Genomic DNA, 19973 nt, shown 5'->3' with positions numbered 1-19973 from the left:
TAATTACATCGTCCAACATACCTACATTGTGATTGAGGATGGCAATTGACATGTTGCAAAGGGTTCACAAAGTGTAGAGTGAGTTAAAATTAAGAATTTTAGTGTAGTGTTAGTGCAGGGAGATAATATGATGAACAATGTTAGTCCAAAAACAACTATTATATTGTTGATATATTCTGTTGGAGATCTTTTTCCATTAGTTCACGCTTTTGTAATTTTGTGGGATGAATTTAATGAGTTAGACAACTGTGTGAGGACTTGCTACTTGTTTTGGATGACGTAAGTGGCAACCTTTGCAATTTTATCTGTTGGATGAATGTTGATGATAATTTATGAAATCAACTATTATGCTGAATGAATGTTTGTGATAGTTTATGATACCAACCCTTATTTCTTAATATCTTTCCAGATTGGTACTTGTATAATGAATATGTATGTGACAAGTTATGAAATATTAATGCATAAGTGACATTTCCAGTTATCGCTACGATTAATGCGTAAGTGGCATTTATTTCGTTAACATTTTCAACCAATAATGATTATGAAAGCCTCATTCACAAATACTTTCTATCATTAAATAAGGACATATAGCGATGAAAAAAAGCAAATATAATAAGTAAGGCTCATGAGTTCGAGCCTCGACTGTTAAATTCCCACATTCAAACAAAATTTTAGAAAAGTTGAGAGATATTAAAGAACCTATGAAATGAAAAATACAACTACTACTTAAAACATGAAACATAAATTAAAACATCTTAAACATGAAATTAAATCATAAGGTAATACATCATAAATTAAAACATGAAATTAAACCATATGCACTTGTAAAATGTTCAACTCTGTCATCAGTTGTCATCACTGACCATCTTACTACTCCCTACACCTTCAGCCATCACATCTCTTTTTCTTTTTGTCGAACGAACTGCAAACAACAATCATCATCTCTCGATCATCACCCTTCGGACCCACTTTTGACTCATCCCCTAGACCATCTTCCTTGGTACTTGCTAGTTATGGGAAGCAAATGATGAGGTCATCTTCTAAGTTTACCAATGTAATACAATCATCCTTAACACTAAGTGGCAGCACATCGACTCATCCTCGAACATCTTATTCACGAGGAGCCAACTTACTTGTAGCTCTTCCATATCAAATCCATATTTCTCAACTGCCATTCTCTCATAATAGAAGCATGCCTCAAATAGCTTTTCATAACTCATAAAAGTTGGCAACTCATCATCCCCATTCAGGATTAGTACCAACTTGAGCGGCAGACGAACGTCAATTTCTATTAAAACCCTGATGACGATTGCATTAAAGGAATTAATAGACCCATCATCCATCCTTACAAGGCTCTTAATCGATTAAGTGATGGTCATCATGATTTCCCAAACATTTTGCCCACTAACACCCTAGACTTTATATGGGTCAGGTTCACGGTGGAGATCTTGTTGGTGTCAACCCTTGTGACACCCCTCTCCAATGTGAACTTACAGTTGTCTTTTTCCCCGACAATTAGGGGTTGACCATGGTTAAGGATTGGGAATGGGTTTGCCTATGAAGGAAGATCGGGCAATGAGATTGATCTCGTATAGCAGGAGGAAGTTCCAGGAACTTGTAAGTTGGAAGCCATTGGAAAAGTGAAAGACTAAGAGGCAGTTTTCGGTTTGGGTGTTTGAATGATGAGATAGCAAGGAGATTATGGCATGCAAACTTAACACCACCACCCTTAAATAGAGGATTAAGGTGGTGTGCACAACATAACCAATAGCTAAATAATTATGACCAATATAGCAGTTATATGTGCAAAGTGAAGTCGTCTGTGCTTGAAAACATTGCGCCCCCAAGGCGCCTAGGGGAAATGAAAGGCATCCATATTTGATAATGGCTGCCCAATCGTGGCACATAGAGGGCATAACCTCTTCACCAATATTTTGTATGCCAAGAGTAGAGGTCCCTACAGTAATTCCCAACCTTTCATTTGCCAACGTGGGTGTTAAATTTACAGTCGTAACTTTATTATGCATGGGATGACAGTTTATGACATGTTATGACACAAAACCCTAGAAAAGAAATTCCCAAGAAGAAACCTCCTGGTTTGGAGACATGGTAGGGTATGATTGGATCTTTAAGCCAACACCAAAGTCTGAAGTAAAAACTCCCCTCCACCACCAAATTTACCATGTGGGCGGCAAAGATTTATCGTCTTCATAAACATTTCTCCCCTAAAAAAACTGCATTTTCTTCAGCCGCAACTGCCGCCTGAATTATCCATGCGGCGTGGTCAGATAACGCCATGTGAAAATTCCCTTGGAATATTGAATTTTCATGAATAAAAATTGATAAAAAAAATAAAAATAAAAATTTTAAAATCCAAAAAATTATGGAGAGGCTCAGGATCACATCCTCTACGTGATGGTCATGGTCATATGGCAATGTGGAATTTTGTAATGATCAAAACGATGGTGAATAGTGTTTTCACTAGATTGGCCATAAACTTGTAAAAAATTAAGTAATTTTTTTCATAAGTGGAAAAATGTGAAAAATAATAGCAATGCTCGTACAGACGAGGGATACAACTTCCGTGAAGGATAGAAGTACAAACCATGTACACATAATGCAGAATCCGTTGCAGACAATAGTAACTGTCAGATTGTCGTTTATGTTTACACCTTGGTTTGGTCATCACCGTTAAGGTTTTTCGGTCATTCTGTTTTTTTTTTAAAGTTTCATATTTTGGTGGATTGCGAGAGATGAACAGTTTGAATTGTTCATGACATTAAAAAATTTATGGATTGGTCAAATATTGCTCGTTGTTTTATACATTTTAGAAACTTAGTAAACATCGAGCAATATTTTAGCAAACTATAAATTTTGAAAAGTAGACCAACTCAAGTCATGTAAGTGTAGCCAGTTTGGTTCGGTAAGTGGCAAACCCAAGAACTAACCTTAACCCGACCAAAACTGTTTCGTTCGGCTCGACTGGGATGGTTCAGTTAAACTTGCTACACGCAGAGAGAGAGAGAGAGAGAGAGAGAGAGAGAGAGAGAGAGAGAAGTGAAACTGGAAAGGGAAAAGGCGAGGTTAGGGGTTTTGGTACGGAATTTGCTTCCCAATTCTAATTGTATCCAACACCGTACTCTGAAAACCCTTACCCTAGCTTCAAACCCAATTACACCATCTCCACAAACCAATTCATTCTCCAATTCCCTCCGCTCCCCAAATGTTTATTTTCTGCTGCAGCAGCACCGGAGCCTCTCCTCACCCTCAGGACGTTCTGGTTCAGGTCGCTCATGATTTACTAGCCTTAACTCAGAGCTCCAATTTCGGAGGCCAATGTTCAAACTTCGGTGTACGGTTGTAAATGTTTACTTTTTGATTATGCGACTTAGGACTTATATATAGTCTCGTCAAGTTCTTAATTTTGTTTTTATTATTTTTTTATCCTTTCCCAATTCATTGACGCAAATATATCATTCATTTAGGCTCAAAAGATATGTCACTAGTTTTCTTCTTCACTGCACCTGCCGCCTCTCACGCTTCTCATATTTGTAAGTTCCAAAGAATTTATTTTTTATCAATCAAATTTCAAATTTCAAATTTAAATACCTTCCTCCTTCAAGTTAATCGTTGCGTATTAATTTAATTCTTCTGTGCAGGCTCCATCATGCATCAAGTCCTTCGAGAGTTGATTGAATGACGCCCAAATGTCAAGGGATATAAGATTGATGCTTCTAAGGTGCGCCATTTTGCAACTTGGTCTTTTGTTAACTTGTTTCGTTCTTTGTCTTATCCTTTTAAAATGTTTGAGCCCATATTTTGTTTGCCGAATAGAGGATTGAGATCATTCTCATGTTTGGTAAGTACATGTTTTTAGAACATGTTACATTTATATGCATGCGTATGGTGTGTTAGCGTTTTGAAAATGGAAGAAGGAAAAAATGCACTGAGAATGAAGAAATGCTGCTATTCTCTCTGCAAGTTACAGAGGAACCTTTTCTTTCTTTTGTAAAGTATTTTTCCACACTGCACACACAATCGTGCAAAAGGGAATAACTCTGTTAACAAGGCTTAGCTGGATACACACACCAACAATACAATCTCAGCCTTACACTTGTCATAATCTAAGACTAAGTGAATACACAATTAGAAACAAGGCTTATTTACTTTAACTTTACTTAGCTCACAGCTTATACACTAATACTCCCCTTTAAGCTTTGAGCAGATATAACTCCAAGTTTGTCCCTGAGATAGTTGAATCTGTCCTTTGGTAATGCCTTGGTGAAAATGTCTGCCACTTGTTCTTTGGTAGGACAGTAAACCAAGTCAATTATCCCTTGCTGCAAGGCATCCTTGATGAAGTGATATCTCCTGTCAATGTGTTTTGTCTTCTGGTGAAACACAGGGTTCTTGGATATTGAGATTGCAGATATGTTATCACACTGCAGAGGAGTTGCCTCAGCTTGTAATTCTCCAAAATCTTCAAGAACAAACCTGATCCATATAGCTTGAGATGTTGCTTCGGCAGCACTTATATATTCAGCCTCTGCTGTGGATAGTGCAACACAATTTTGTTTCACAAAAGCCCATGAGAACACTCCACTGCCAAAAGAAAACGCATAGCCTGAGGTACTCTTACTGTCATCTATTGATCCTCCCCAATCACTATCACAGAAACCAACCAAAACTGCCTTCTTGCCTTTCATATAATGCAAACCATAGTCCAGTGTTCCCTTGATATATCTGAGCACTCTCTTAGCTATCCCATAGTGCTTGTTAGAAGGGCCATGCATATATCTAGCTAACAAACTAGCTGCATACATCACATCTGGTCTTGTAGCAGTAAGATACAATAGACTGCCTACAAGTTTTCTGTATTTCTCTTCATCTGCTGCACCACTTCCATCTTCTTTACTTAACTTTTCAGTAGCCACAAGAGGAATAGAGACAGATTTACATTCTTTCAACCCAAATTTATCCAACAGAGAAGAGGCATACTTCTTTTGATGAATGAAGATGCTAGATTCTGTTTGAATCACCCCCATCCCCAGAAAATGGTGAAGAAGACCCAAGTCTGACATCTCATACTTCTCCTTCATATCATCTTTGAACTCATCCAGCATATCTTGATTGTTTCCAGTATACACAATATCATCCACATATATGGAAACTATTAGTATATCCTTTTCTCCCCTTGTCTTAGTGTAGAGAGTTGCTTCACTTAAGCTTTTCTCAAACCCACACTTAGCAAAATAGCTGTCAATCTCTCCATACCAGGCCCTAGGCGCCTGTTTCAAGCCATAAAGAGCCTTGTGCAGCTTGTAAACCTTATCTTCCTTGCCACTAATCACAAACCCTTCAGGTTGATCAACATATACTTCTTCCTGCAATATTCCATTTAAGAAAGCAGACTTAACGTCTAATTGAAATAACTTCCAGCTTCTGTGTGCAGCAAGTGCAATTAGTGTTCTGATGGTGTCCAATCGGGCAACTGGAGCGAACGTCTCATTGTAATCAAGTCCTGGTTTCTGCACATATCCTTTAGCAACCAGCCTTGCCTTGTTCTTTTGTACTGAGCCATCCAAATTTAGTTTGGTTTTGAACACCCATTTCACACCAATAACCTGCTTATCACTTGGTCTGTCTACAAGCTTCCAAGTCTCATTTTTCTCAATCATGGACAATTCTTCTTTCATAGCTTTTATCCAAGCTTTATCTTGTGCAGCTTCCTCATACTTCTCTGGCTCCACAATACAAAGATTGCATTGTGCTAGAATATCACTGATATTTCTCCATTTAACTGGTGTATGGTCATATGGACTAGTGATCTCAACAGTTTCAGAGACATCTCTATCTTGTTCTTCCATTTGATTACTGTCTACTATTTCTGTCACTTATTGTAGACTGAAATCATTCACAGTCCTATACTGATCTTGAATGTTAGTTATTGCAATAGACTTCTCTTAATTCTCCTTCCAATTCCAAGACATAGTTTCATCGAAGACCACATCCCTTGATAGAATTAGCTTCCTTGAACATGGATCAAATACTCTGTACCCTTTCTCACAAGTTGCATAACCCACAAACACACCTTTGACAGACTTTGCATCAAGCTTTTGTCTTCTTTCAGCTGGTACATGAACATAACAGAGTGATCCAAACACCTTTAAGTGACCAATTCCTGGTTTTCTCCCACTATAGGCTTCAAAAGGAGTCATGTTCCCAAGAGCTTTTGTAGGCGATCTGTTCAGAATATAAACAGCTGTATGTACAACTTCTGCCCACAGAAAGTATGGCATGCTCTTATCATGAAGCATTGCCTTAGCCATCTCTACAACTGTTCTATTCTTTCTCTCCACTACTCCATTTTGCTGTGGAGTATAAGCAATGGATAACTGTCTTTGTATGCCTTCAGATTCCAACAACTTGCTGAATTCAGTTGAGAGAAATTCTCCCCCTCTGTCACTTCTTAGACATTTCACTTTAAATCCACATTGTAACTCCACCATTGTTTTGAACTTTCTAAAACAGATTAGTGCCTCAGACTTATGTCGTAGGAAATAAACCCATGACATTCTTGTGTGATCATCAATAAACAACATGAAATATTTATTCCCAGCAATTGATTCATTATTCATGGGACCACACAAATCTGTGTGTATCAATTCTAGAGGATTCTTGGCTCTCCAAGCTTGTCCTTTTGGAAACCAATCTCTGTGTTGTTTTCCCATTTGACATCCTGCACACACACCATCAACATTTTCAAGGTGCGGAAGACCATGCACCATTTCTTTTTCTCTAAGCTGCTTGAGGCTTCTAAGATTTAGGTGTCCTAGTCTCTTGTGCCAAGTCCAGGTACATTCAGCTACACTAGTTTTCAATGCAACTTGATCAGTTTGCATTAAAAACAAAGGGTAGCACCTATTACTTTTCATCTTAACCTTGATAACCAGACAATCAAGTGAAGGACCATCAAAGATACAACACTCTCCTCCACCAAATAGCAAATAATATCCATGTTCGTCCATCTGTCCCACACTCAACAGATTTTCCTTCAAACCAGGTAGAAACATGACTTCCTTGATGCATTTACTACCAGAATTTGTATCAATCATAAGTGAACCTATTCCAGCAACATCTACCAGATTTCCAGTGGGCATTTGTACCTTTCCAGTGACATTTGTCCTTACATCCCTAAGTAGCTCAGCATTTCCAGTCATGTGGTTACTACAACCACTATCAATGTACCAGTTTTCATTCACCTTGACTTCACTAATTGCACTGTTAGCATAAAACAGATTACCTGTCACTTCTGCCTGATTAGCACAGTTTGCCTTCTGAACAACCTTGCCTGCTGTGCATTCTCTAGCCCAATGTCCAAACCTATCACAGTTGTGACATTTGGATTGCCCCTTGTATCGACATTCTCCAAAGTGAAACTTAGAGCACACTTTACACTGTGGTTTAACTATATCTTGCTTCACATACCCAGAAGAGTTTGAGTTCTGTGTAGGATTAGTGAATGACCTCTGTTGAAACTTAGGCTTAGATTCCCATTTCTTTCCCTTCGAATTCAAGTGCTTATAGGATTTGAATGTACCAGATTGAGCATTTCCACTGGTTTGTCCTTTTGAACTCACAGAGAATGAGGCAAAAGCCTTTTCAGTGACATCAACATTATGCAAATCAAATCGTTGTTCTTGACTCTTCAAAATTGCTACAACCTCCTGCAGTTCTACAGTTTCTAAGCACTTGGTATTTTCAATAACTAGACATATGGGATCATATGGTTTACTGAGACTAATGAGCACTTTCTGTACAAGCCTTTCATTAGACAGATTCTCACCAAATGTTTTCATCTGATTGATCAATTCATTTAGCCTAGTAAGATACCCAGACAGAGTTTCATCATCACGCATCCTAGCATACTCAATTCACGTCTCAGATTTTGTAGTTTCACAGATCTTACCTGATCACCACCATGGTACTCACCATATAACAGATCCCATGCCATCTTCGCAGAGTCTGCATTGGCTATTCTAGGGAATATCTGATCTGAGACTGCATTCTGAATAATACCCAGAGCTTTTGCATCTTGCATATATGCTGCGACCATTTTCTCATCGTCTTCTTCTTCCTCTGAGCTTCCTTCAGCCTTCTTCTTCTTCTTTGTTTCTGAGATCGTAATCCCTTTTTCAACTAATTTCCATAACCCATGAGATTTGAAGATCGTCACCATCTTGATTCTCCAGAACTCGTAGTTCTCACCGGAGAAGATCGGAGTTCTCACCTCAGAACTTCCAGGTCCAGCCATCTTCGAGCTTTGATGATGCGAATACAAATCGAAATCGAGTTTTGTAAATTTCCAGCAACGTCACCCAACCCGGAACGAGTTCGAGTGTAGCTCGATTGGTTTTACGCCCAGATCTCAAACAATCGATCCTGGCTCTGAGGCCATGTTAGCGTTTTGAAAATGGAAGAAGGAAAAAATGCACTGAGAATGAAGAAATGCTGCTATTCTCTCTGCAAGTTACAGAGGAACCTTTTCTTTCTTTTGTAAAGTATTTTTCCACACTGCACACACAATTGTGCAAAAGGGAATAACTCTGTTAACAAGGCTTAGCTGGATACACACACCAACAATACAATCTCAACCTTACACTTGTCATAATCTAAGACTAAGTGAATACACAATTAGAAACAAGGCTTATTTACTTTAACTTTACTTAGCTCACAGCTTATACACTAATAGTATATATATACATGAAAAGAGGAATTTTAAACTCGTTGGCCTCTTCGGGTTTCCCATTCATTAGATATGCATGCCTCATTGTTAAGTGTTGGATCCCATTTCTAAGTTTAAGATCAGAAAAACTTAACAGCTGTCTGTATAGTTATCTTCTTATGGTTCTTAAGCAGAGGCGGAGCCGTTGTAACACCGGGCCTGGCCTTGCCCTCCTTGCCTCCCCCTCTCTTAAAGTATCTTTGGCTTTGAATTGTGCACTTTTAGGAAAATGGCTACTATGAACTTTTACCTCATTTATCTTTATAAGTTATCTGTCTTCACTAATTTAGATAAACCGGCCCGGAGACCAAATGTTGTCATTGACCATGATCAACTAACCCATATTTGCATTTTCATTCTGTTGGATAATGGCCAAATGTTTCCTTGTTTTGTGGCTTGTTTTGTGGCTTAAATTGCTCCATGTTTTGTGGCTTTTTCAAAGCCATGTTTTGTGGCATTTTCAAAGCCATGTTTTGTGGGAGAAGGCTTGGATTAAGAAAAGCATAAAAAGAGAGCATTTGGCAAAACAAGGATACGGATGAGAGAAGGAAAGCATCCAAAAGAGATGGTGTGAGCATTTGGCTCTACCATGGGCATGGGTGAGAGAAATCAAGAGAACTAGAGTGAAAGATCTCTTGTGAAAGAACTCTTGGGGTAGAGTGAGGCTCTTGGGAAAATTCTGTGAGTGGGTGTACAAGGGTTATGGGATTGGGTTATGTCGATTTAACTCATGTGTAACTTGTACTGTTTTTCTCATAGTGAAGAGCAATATCTCTCCAAGGACGTAGGCAGGTTTTTGCCGAACCTCGTAAATTTCTCGGTGTCTTTATTTCTTGTATTTTAAACTATTCAACTGTGTGTGATTTTGGTGAGGTTGTAATCTGAATCTCGGTTCCGCACTAACGAACGGGCCAAGGCACAACAATTGGTATCAGAGCATCGTTGGGGGCTTTGGTTCGTTGGAGGTCTAGATTTGTTGTTCACCATGGAATTTTCAGTTGAGCAGTTTAAAGGGAGAGGCGGTTTTGCTCTTGGTAAAGGAGAGTAATGGAAGCCTGAAGAAATGGAAGCCGTGTTTAGGGATGCTTGGATCAACTGCGAAAGTTGATGTTGAGGAAGAAGACAAAGGCCTCTTTCTTCTTACCTCACTTTCAGATTTGTACGAGAACCTTGTGAAACTTTACTGCAAGGAAAGAAACAGTAAGTTTGGAGCAGGTGCAAGCTTCTTTGGTGTGGAATGATACACACAAGAGACCATGGATGATGGTGGGCACAAGACTGCTTAAGCTATTCAAGGTTGAAATCGTGGAAGAAAATTGGAAAGAGGATCTGAGAGAGACAACAGGTTCAGATCCGGTTCCGGAGGCAAGGGTCCACAGTGCTACGGGTGCAAGGTCGGGTTAGCAAGTTTGTGGTGGAAGACTTTGAGTATGCCCTCTAGGTACTCGAAGCAACACTTCTCCTGGTGATGTTTAGTCTCAAGTGTTGCAGGGGTTTTGCAGCAGGTGGAGCTATGGGATTCACAGGTGATGAGAAGGTCCTGAGGTAGGAGGAAGTGTGGGAATTTGTCTGGCTCGATGGGTTGTTGCTGGAAATAGGCGCGCTGCAGAGTTTCCAGGTTGCAGACAATGAAGAGGAGGAAAACCTGCTGGAGGAGACGAGGATGTGTTGAGATCCTGTCTGAAGCTAAATGGTGATTTTTAGCTTGCAGCAGCTGCACATGCATTGGCAGTAACTGAATCGGAACAGGACCAACGAGGTTGATTCAGAGTGTGCATGCTGGTACGTAAGGCCAATGGACTTTGGTACAATTTGGCCAAGGTGGAGATTGTTGGATAATGGCCAAATGTTTCCTTGTTTTGTGGCTTGTTTTGTGGCTTAAATTGCTCCATGTTTTGTGGCTTTTTCAAAGCCATGTTTTGTGGGAGAAGGCTTGGATTAAGAAAAGCATAAAAAGAGAGCATTTGGCAAAACAAGGATACGGATGAGAGAAGGAAAGCATCCAAAAGAGATGGTGTGAGCATTTGGCTCTACCATGGGCATGGGTGAGAGAAATCAAGAGAACTAGAGTGAAAGATCTCTTGTGAAAGAACTCTTGGGGTAGAGTGAGGCTCTTGGGAAAATTCTGTGAGTGGGTGTACAAGGGTTATGGGATTGGGTTATGTCGATTTAACTCATGTGTAACTTGTACTGTTTTTCTCATAGTGAAGAGCAATATCTCTCCGAGAACGTAGGCAGGTTTTTGCCGAACCTCGTAAATTTCTCGGTGTCTTTATTTCTTGTATTTTAAACTATTCAACTGTGTGTGATTTTGGTGAGGTTGTAATCTGAATCTCGGTTCCGCACTAACGAACGGGCCAAGGCACAACACATTCACCAATTCTTCATTTGTTTGATGGTCGCTTAGCTGATTTACGTGTTCCTTGCTTAAGGATGGCTTGTTTCTGTACCTGATGAAACAAATATATTTGCATTAGCTATGCATCTGTACTTGCATTAGCTATATATGCATCTGTACTTAGAGCAGTTATGATATTATTTCTGGTTATGCCTAAAAACTGATAGTCCTGACGTTGGTTTATTCTACCTATAGGAAGACTCTGATTACGCAATGAAATTGTTCAACGTCCGTGCTGTGGTAAGTGCCCGCCCTTAGAACAGTAATATAATTAAAAAAAATAATTGGTTTGTCTTTTTACCATATATCCTGACTAATTAATAGTTAAAAGCTAATTAAATAACTTTTAAACGATCGATTTATCCCTGCGTTTATCTGAGAAGGGAAAATTACTTTCCTGATAATGTGCACTTTTGTTTGCAGCCAGCGGTGGTCTTCATTAAAGATAAGGAATGGGTATCTAACAATGTTGGTGTTAATGTTGCACAGTTGAAGCATATTTTTGAAACTCTCTCAGGTAAATATCTTCTCTTCTTGATCGGGGTACATTACACTTGTGAGCTGTGATTTATGTTTTGATTCTAGTTTTAGCATGTTTTTCTTTTACTATTTTGCTTTGATTTATGTTTTGTTTTTAGTTTTTACATGTGGTCCAACATCCTAGTGGATAGAACGTTGTATTTATACCATACATCCTAGGTTTGAAACTCTCCTCTCCTGAATTATTGTAATACTTTTGAGATCCATTTCCTAAATTATTGTAATAATTTCGAACCCTACTCCTTCCTTAAGTAATAAAAAAAAAAATTATTTTATTTTTTTCAAAAAAAGAAGTAAGGGGGGGGGGTGCAGTCAAATGAGGATTTTAAAGGATTTTAAAAGAATCCATTCAAATATAGAGGTAGTCAATTAACAAATATTAAAAGACTTTAAAATCCTGATATAGTCAACTGAGATTTTAAAGGATTCTTATAGAGTCCTTGCAAATCTATAGGTATTAAAAAATTCATAGATTTTTTGAAGGATTTCTTTCAATAAGAAATTTTGTAGGATTTGAGAAGGGATTATAAGCATAACAAAATCCTACCACCACCCCTTTTCAACCCGCTCACTCCTCTCACTCTCTCTCTCTCTCTCTCTCTCTCTCTCTCTCTCTCTCTCTCTCTCCATTCTGCACCTCGATCTTTCTTTCTCACTCTCCATTTTCTTCCAAACATAGAACTTGCCAACCTGATTTCCTTTCACGTTCATCTGTCACCGTCCCAGTTGCAAACTTGAATTTTTTGAATTGTACAATATTTTTTGAATTTTTTATTTCCTTTATTTTGGAATGTGTGATAGTATTTCTTGTAATGCTTTGATGGGAAGTGTTAATAGCTACTAGCAGTTCTTGTAATGATTATGCGTTCTATCTGAATGTGTTAATTTTTTACCATGTTAATTGAATTCTTGGAAGCTTCAGATGATCAATAAGACCTTTGTAGCAGTAGGGATTGTTGCGATTGCTAAGCAATTGTCTTACATCATCACCATTCTTCTTTGATCGCTTCGTTTTTCTTTTTTGGGCTTTCGCTTAGTTTGTTTCTAGTATCGTCATTGCTTTGTGCTTGTGTCTCACAAAAATTTCAGACAGTAGTGAAGAAAATCAAGGGACTTTGGTTGGAGGTTGTGCAGTGGGTTTCAAAGAAAGGACGTGCTTTTCGCTTCACTCGAGCTAGGCTCAAATTGCTTTTGCGATAACCGTCGTCATATTTGATTTCTTCGTGAATTTCAAATTTGGTGAGTTTTGAAAATGGAACAATGGAATTTAATTTTGTGATTTCTATTTAAGCGGTATAAATTTAGTTAGGTGTAAGGTTAATTATGTATGTTCGTTGATGTAATTAAGTAGAATTTGTCGATATATGTGAATTTTTTTTACAAATTAGGGTGCATTGTCAGCTTATGAAGTTATGTTGATGGGTTATGTAGAGGTTGGGACCTTATCTGTTGTTTTGGTAAAGTTGTAGTTTTGACCTAGTTTAGTGCCAATGAGTCGACTTCCTGAACTTTTACCGATGATGAATCTACTTGAGTATCTACACACTTAAGGGGAGTATTATTGATATTCTTGGATTGTGATTATATAAATCCTAGATAGATTGGGTTACGAGTTATTTTTTCCTCTAGGATTGTATTTACTTGGAGAACAAGTTAATCCTCTCCTTATCTTCTACTATAAATAAAGGCATTGTGTGGAGGGAAAAACATACACACAAGAAATCCCTATACTTTCTCCACTCTTTCTTGTCGTTGCACCCCTCTCTCCCTTTCAGTTAAATATGCGACAACATTGTGCTTATTATGATCTTTCAGTTTTTAAATTATGAATTGAGTTGTATAATTAAGACTTTATTTTGTGCATTTTGATTTGGTATGTAAAAAGGATTTGCTTTGATTTGGTTTGTACATTGATTTAGGATTTGATTGCTTTGCTTCTTGGACTAATTGAATGCAGGCCTTCAGTTTGGACATTTGGGTTGCTGATTAGATATGACACTATGTTTCTTAAAGCCCAAACAAAAGAAAGAAAAAAGAGTTAAATGGGCTTAGGCCCAAAACTGCCTGGAAACTGAACCGAACCGAACAAGAACTAGAACTAAACCAAAGCCGAACTAAAAAAACCAAACCGAATCAGAACCTTAAAACAAAACTGGTTTTGTCCCCGTTTGGATGGTGAACCAAATTGACTGAACCAAACTGTGTCCACCCTTATTAGTAGCTCTTTTAAGTTCTGACCCCCTACATGTGAAATATATAGCAGAGGGAGGCCATAGAAAGAGTATATACAGATCAATTCTTATTTCTGGTTTTGCATATATTAAAGTAAAACAAGCTACCGTTGCAGCCTCTTATTATGAGATTTTGGAGCTCAGATATCTTAGAAGGGCTCATTTGCGCTAAAAACAAAGAAAGGAAAAGTTGATACACAAATCGTTCATCATGTTTCGCTGCATTCGCTGGGAGAACTGATCCAGATACCGATTGCCTGCTTTCAACTGTAGGGGTTGGTCAAATCCCAAAACCCATGCATAAAACGATATGGCCATCTTTCTCTCGTACACATGCAGATCAAATGCTGTATCCTCCTCCAGCTCCATCTCTTTCAATCACCCTTTCTCTCTAAACCCTAACCCTACCACAGTTTAACAACCCCCAAAATCTCACTTAATTAGCAACAACTCCAAATAACGTACGAAAATAATTCCTAGAGAAACAAACTTAATAGTATTAGCTCGCCAACAAGGTCTCTGCTCCAAATATAGTTCTAACAGTTTTATTTGAATCCATCATTTGATTTTTAACACTAACATCATAAGTAAATTTGAGGTAGACTTTGCAACATTGCAACATAAAACATATATAAAAACTATAAAATAAACCCAATATCTACAGTAACTAAACCCTCGTACACTCCCTACGAAGTACAACCCTTGCATTTCTTACTAAAACTCTCACGCCATCTACCTCATTGTATTGGGACGCTTATTAATAGTGGGGGAAAAAAAACTCTTGGTTACGAATTTAGAAGTGTTGGAGCCTTCCAAATGTAGATGATGGGAAATTTCATAGGGTTTATATGAAGCTAATATATCCTTCACTAGGTGGATATTATAAGCTTGATAATACACACACCTTCCTAGAATTAGAACTTTGATAACAAATTATAGATAACTAAGCTCTAAACACACCTAGTGCAAAAAATAAAGTTTTCGATAACGCAAGCCCATATAGTGTTACAATTCGCTCACATAATCTTACAATGTGTATAATCATGAATGCTAAATTCTAAATTCATGTGTTATAATTTGAGAATTTAGCAACAACCCTTAACAGAAATCAAAGATAATAGGTAACATTTACACGAGTTTATGGAATATAACTTTTACCCCTACTGTAGTACTATGCACTTTTTTATTGGGATTTGAAAGATACTCTCATGCATAACCTTCCTAAAAACAACTATTGTTTCATTTCATTAACAAGATTTAACTGGCGTCGGAGAGTCTTCAACTAGCACCACGTAAGCGCCAATCCGATGACCTAATTTCATCCTTTTTTTATTGCAGTTGAAAAGACTTCTTTCCGGGCAGAGAGCTATGTACTTTAAATTGTTGTTATCTAAAGTTTACGAGCTATTGGCGAAAATAATTAATGCATCAGGTGTAATTAAAAAACCCTAATTACCATTAATCTATGGAAGAGTGGGCGCTGCATTGTTTGAAGGTTCTGAGCAATTGCCTGGGAGCACAATTTCTGGTGACGTCCTACAACATGTCTGTGTGTATAAAATATAGTGGTGCTTTGGATGGGAACACCGAGCATCTCAAGCTATTTTGTCATGTACGTACACGGGCGTACTGAAAATCCAAATTTAGTGCTTGTTTAAATTCATATTCCGAGAATAATCTGCTTTGCCTACGATATTGTCCCATAAGTAGGGATGAGTAACACATGGAGGAGATGGATATATCCCAACTACCAACACCCATTAATTCTATTTGTATCAGTCAATAATCTAGGGTTAAATTATTGGGTTCCATGTAGGTTCAAAAATCAGTTTTATTTGCAATTGTTTAACGTTTGAACTCCTTTGCGTTATGAATAAAACTTTCACTTGATAAATTAACTTTAGAAAAGAAAAAAAAAAAGGATGTGTTATTGGCACTCCAAAAATCTCATTCTACGCTCCTCTCAAGTGTATTTTTTTTTCCAAATATAGAAAGTTTGGAGTGTAGAATGAGATTTTTGAAGTGCCAATAACAATTCCCAAAAAAAAAAAAAAAAAAGCCATCTGAAGTTTGATGGCTGACTATCTCTTTTTAGATATTTTTTTTTTTGAGTACATCGATATTTTTACACTAAGGAAAGGGAGAGTTCGGCTAAGTCACACACAATGGGCAATCTAATTTGGTATTGAATTCGTCATCCACGAGATTCGAATATAAGACCTCTCACTTCCAAGTGAAGAGAAATACCACGAGACCATAATACTGAGTGACTTATCTTTTTTTAGATATGTTATGTGCAGAATTCTACGGTACCTTGCTACTTTTTACAAAAAAAAAAAAAAAAAAAAAAACAGAGTATTGGTATTCTTTATTTTAATAAAGTTACATTACTGTTGTTAATGTTTAATGTTTTAACATTTAACGTTTGGATTACAAAAAATTTAATGTTACACTAAAATCATCATAGTTTATAGTCCAAGGTCACATAAGAATAAGGACGCTATTATTACTAACATAGAATGACATTGTTGTTACTGTAACAAGTTGGTTTACAATGTCAGCATCATATTATACTGTTAATTTAGGATGTTATGTGAATATTAACACAATAAAAAATATTGTTCGATTTAAAGGTAACTTTTTTGGGAGAGAGAGATAACCAAAAACTAACCTATTTCATAGGGGTGGACACTTGGAACCGAAAACTGAAACCAAAATACGGACTGAACTGAATCGCACTAAACAGCTCGATTTTTACAGTTTTGAAACTGTTTCAGTTTGAAACCAAACCAAAAACCGCATAATATAAAATTATTTTTAGACGTTTTAAAGTTCATAACAACTAATGTAATTTATATTGTTTATGTTTTTGTATTGTGTAGAGTTGATCAATTCAATTTCGAGCATCGCCTCTCTAACAAAATCCACAATACCAACAACTAGCCCCAAGTCTATCTCAAGCTTCTCGTTCACAAGGTTCAATGGCTTCTCATTCATCGGTTTTACTTTCACAAAGTTCAAGGTCTTCTCAACTATCGCATTCTCAAGCTTGAGTGCCTTCTCAAGCCCGTTCACAAGCTCAAAGGTTTCCTAAACCTTCGAAGACTAAGTGTCCAAAAGGAAAGTGAGCGGGAAAGGGTTGAATGGTTCAAAATTTCAAAGTAGTGACATGAAACACCAAATTTTTTTTGTTGAATTGCATGAAACCAAAACCAAAGTAGTGACTTGGTAAAAGTGAGGTACAAACTGAAACCAAAACCATTTGAAACCGAACTAAATTAAAGCTAAATGGTTTGGTGCCATTTTGATTCTACCTCAAAACTACACCGAATGGAACCGAATTAAATTTTGGTTTCGGTTTCGATTTCGGTTTTACCCTAAACCACACAAAACCGTTTGCACCCCTAATATTTCATTGGTTCTTAAGGCTTTAAGCTGGAGAGTGAGAGAGTGAGAGAAAGATAGAGAGAGAGAGAGAACCAAAGACTAACCCATATTTCCTTGGTTCTTAAGCTGTTTTTGCTAAAGTAAATTTCTTTTTGTGAGCTAAAGGCCAGCTGTAAAATGAATTTTTGTTTTGAAAAATGTAAGGGGGATAACTCTGGTTCTAATGTGAACGCGAAAGTACAAGGGACTATTGACTTCAAAAGTAAAAAAAAAAAAAAAAAAATTGACTAGAATGAAATAGATTATCAATCCATGCAGTGGTAGAATGTGATCAAGAGGAACATTTTACTAGCTTATTTGCAAGACCCTTGGGAATGTTTATTACTAGTTGTTCAAACAAAACCAATTAAAAGACAGGGTTTTTTAATTTATTTTTCAGATGCTAACGCACCTAGTTGTTTATGTGCGTGAATAATTGTTTTTTATTAGAGCATCTTAATCGATAAGAAAATGATATACGTGCATCGATGGACAAAGTAAAAAGAGATGTTCATAAGAAGAAAAATGTGTACGAAAATTACTTTCCATATTATTAATATTATATGTACAACATTAACATGTACATTTCTGTCTACCTCCTTGATAAACTGCCATTTACATATATTCACAAAATATTGCATCCTTTCCATTATTCTCGAGAGAACCAAATCCTTTTTTATCTTAAAGCTTTAAAAGTCCCAAACACAACAAGGTAGACACACTTAAAAGAGCTCTCAACTGCATTGGCCTGAAATGAAATCCCAAAATTTTGTTTTGTTACAAGAATTTGACCACCATTTGGTTCTAAATTTTGCTGGCAGTTTAGCTAAATTGGAAAAAGATAATTTATAAGCGAGAAAAAGGGGATGAAGGGAAAATAAAAAACTTGAAGGAGCTAATTGATAACATCAGATTCTGAGGGTGACGTCCAAATGGAGGCTGAGAGTAAGCAACGAGACTTCCAACCTAAAACCAGCCTATGATTGGCCACCTCCTCCGCCCTATAACCATCATTAAATAAACCCAACAAAAGTTTCGCTTGACAATGATTGGCAAAGCTTATTGGCATTGGCTTAAACCCTACTGCGCCCAACCACTCCCACCAAGAGCTACGCACTTCCTCATGAGCGCGGTAGATACGAGCCAATGACCCGGCTATTCGAGGGCCCAAGAACACTCTCTCCACTAGGGCTCGAGCTCGGTTTTGCATTGGGAAGCCGGCCTCGAGGGAGTCGTATACTGCCGAGTAATGATACAATGAATCCATGAAGCGGGCCACAAAGCCTCCGTCCCCTGCTGGCCGCACTTCTTCCTCGACTAAAGTGACTAGTCTCGGATTAAGGGTCTTGGATCCAGATAAAAACGAAGCAATTGAATCTTGAGAACGGTAATTAAAATGTGGGAGGTTTAGCATACAATTGATCACCAAGGCCTCTCCTTTAACTAATTTCAAAGCAGACGGTCGAAACGTCTCATCAGAATCCAATCTGCACTGGTGAAAAGAAAATGGCTGACCAATCGACGCTGCAAATGCGGTCAAACGACGACCGGTCTCTTGAACAGTCCCGATCGACCGCCTCCCGCTGCCACCCCTCGACAAGGCAGTGATCCTAAGATGTGGGGTAGGTGGGCCCTCCTTCCGGGATACCAAGGCCTGCATCAAGGATGCCCATTGGATCCCTTCCATGATGTCATAATCCACAACGTGGACCCGCCTATCGTGGGCCACGGCCTCTAAAATCGCCTGATTGGCTGTGAAGTGCCCAAACTTAACATAAGGCGACATGTCCTGGAGCAGTTGAAACGCAGCGATCACGTCGTCAGTCGGATGGTGGCCGTGATCGTGGTGGGCCCCAATTCCAATCAAATGCTTACCATGCAAACCCCCGGCGCCTTCTAGCAAACCCTGGAGGGCCTCGGTAAAATACGCCGCCAACCTCTCCATGTTAGAACCGTCAGTTGGGGAGACCAACTCCTTGAGCCGAAACAATATCACCCGAGCCAAATCTCGGCTCTTGTTTGCGCCGGTCAGCGCCTCCGCCGCCGCCATCAACAGATGGACAAGCCTCAAACCCTTCGAGTCCCCGCCGTTAGCGCTGCCATCTTCGTCCGTTGACGTCATCATTTCTGCCGACAACGTTGTGTCATTAGACGCTTCTAATTCTAGATGCTCGTTCTGGGCCGACGACAAGTTCAGCTCAGTGCTGCCGTCTTGGTCTTCCTTCATCGACTCAATGAGCCCATGAAAGTCTTCGCCCGCGAGATGGTCCGTCGGCTCCAGAGCGTCCCAGTCCACCACCGGAGACCAGTCGTACCAGTGGTCGGTGGAAACGGTGTTGGTGCTTGTGGTGGTTGTGGTGGTGGTGCAGCCGGATAAATCGAGATCGAGGTCATGCCCATCAACGGCAATAGCCATAGCTGAGCTCAACAGAAACTGGGTCATGCAGTTAGGTTAACGGGTTAATAGGTTTTTGGTGGTAGATAATATAGAGGGATCAGAGGAGAAAAAGGATGTGGAACAAGAGAGTTTGGAGTATGTTAAGCTAATACTTAAGATATCAATATCGACTAATTGATGGGCTCATCATGATCA

General features: G+C 38.5%; 1 protein-coding gene and 1 long non-coding RNA gene across 2 annotated transcripts; one reads left to right on the top strand and one right to left on the bottom strand.

The window, feature by feature from the left end:
• Positions 1-2986: 2986 nt before the first annotated feature.
• On the top strand, positions 2987-12001 carry LOC137726199 (uncharacterized). The gene is made up of 5 exons (XR_015957386.1): positions 2987-3352; positions 3486-3551; positions 3660-3739; positions 11379-11423; positions 11607-12001. It is a non-coding gene; the product is annotated as an uncharacterized LOC137726199 (long non-coding RNA).
• Positions 12002-18098: 6097 nt separating this feature from the next.
• On the bottom strand, positions 18099-19882 carry LOC137731971 (GRAS family transcription factor). The gene has a single exon (XM_068471245.2). The coding sequence runs from the start codon at positions 19821-19823 to the stop codon at positions 18276-18278; it is 1548 nt and encodes a 515-aa protein (XP_068327346.2). The 5' UTR covers positions 19824-19882; the 3' UTR covers positions 18099-18275.
• Between the last annotated feature and the right edge of the window lie 91 nt (positions 19883-19973).

The sequence above is a fragment of the Pyrus communis genome, chromosome 15 (assembly GCF_041283825.1).
Source record: "Pyrus communis isolate YQ-2024b chromosome 15, ASM4128382v1, whole genome shotgun sequence".
NCBI classification, from domain to species: Eukaryota; Viridiplantae; Streptophyta; class Magnoliopsida; order Rosales; family Rosaceae; genus Pyrus; species Pyrus communis.
This window is presented reverse-complemented; position numbering and strand designations above follow the sequence as displayed.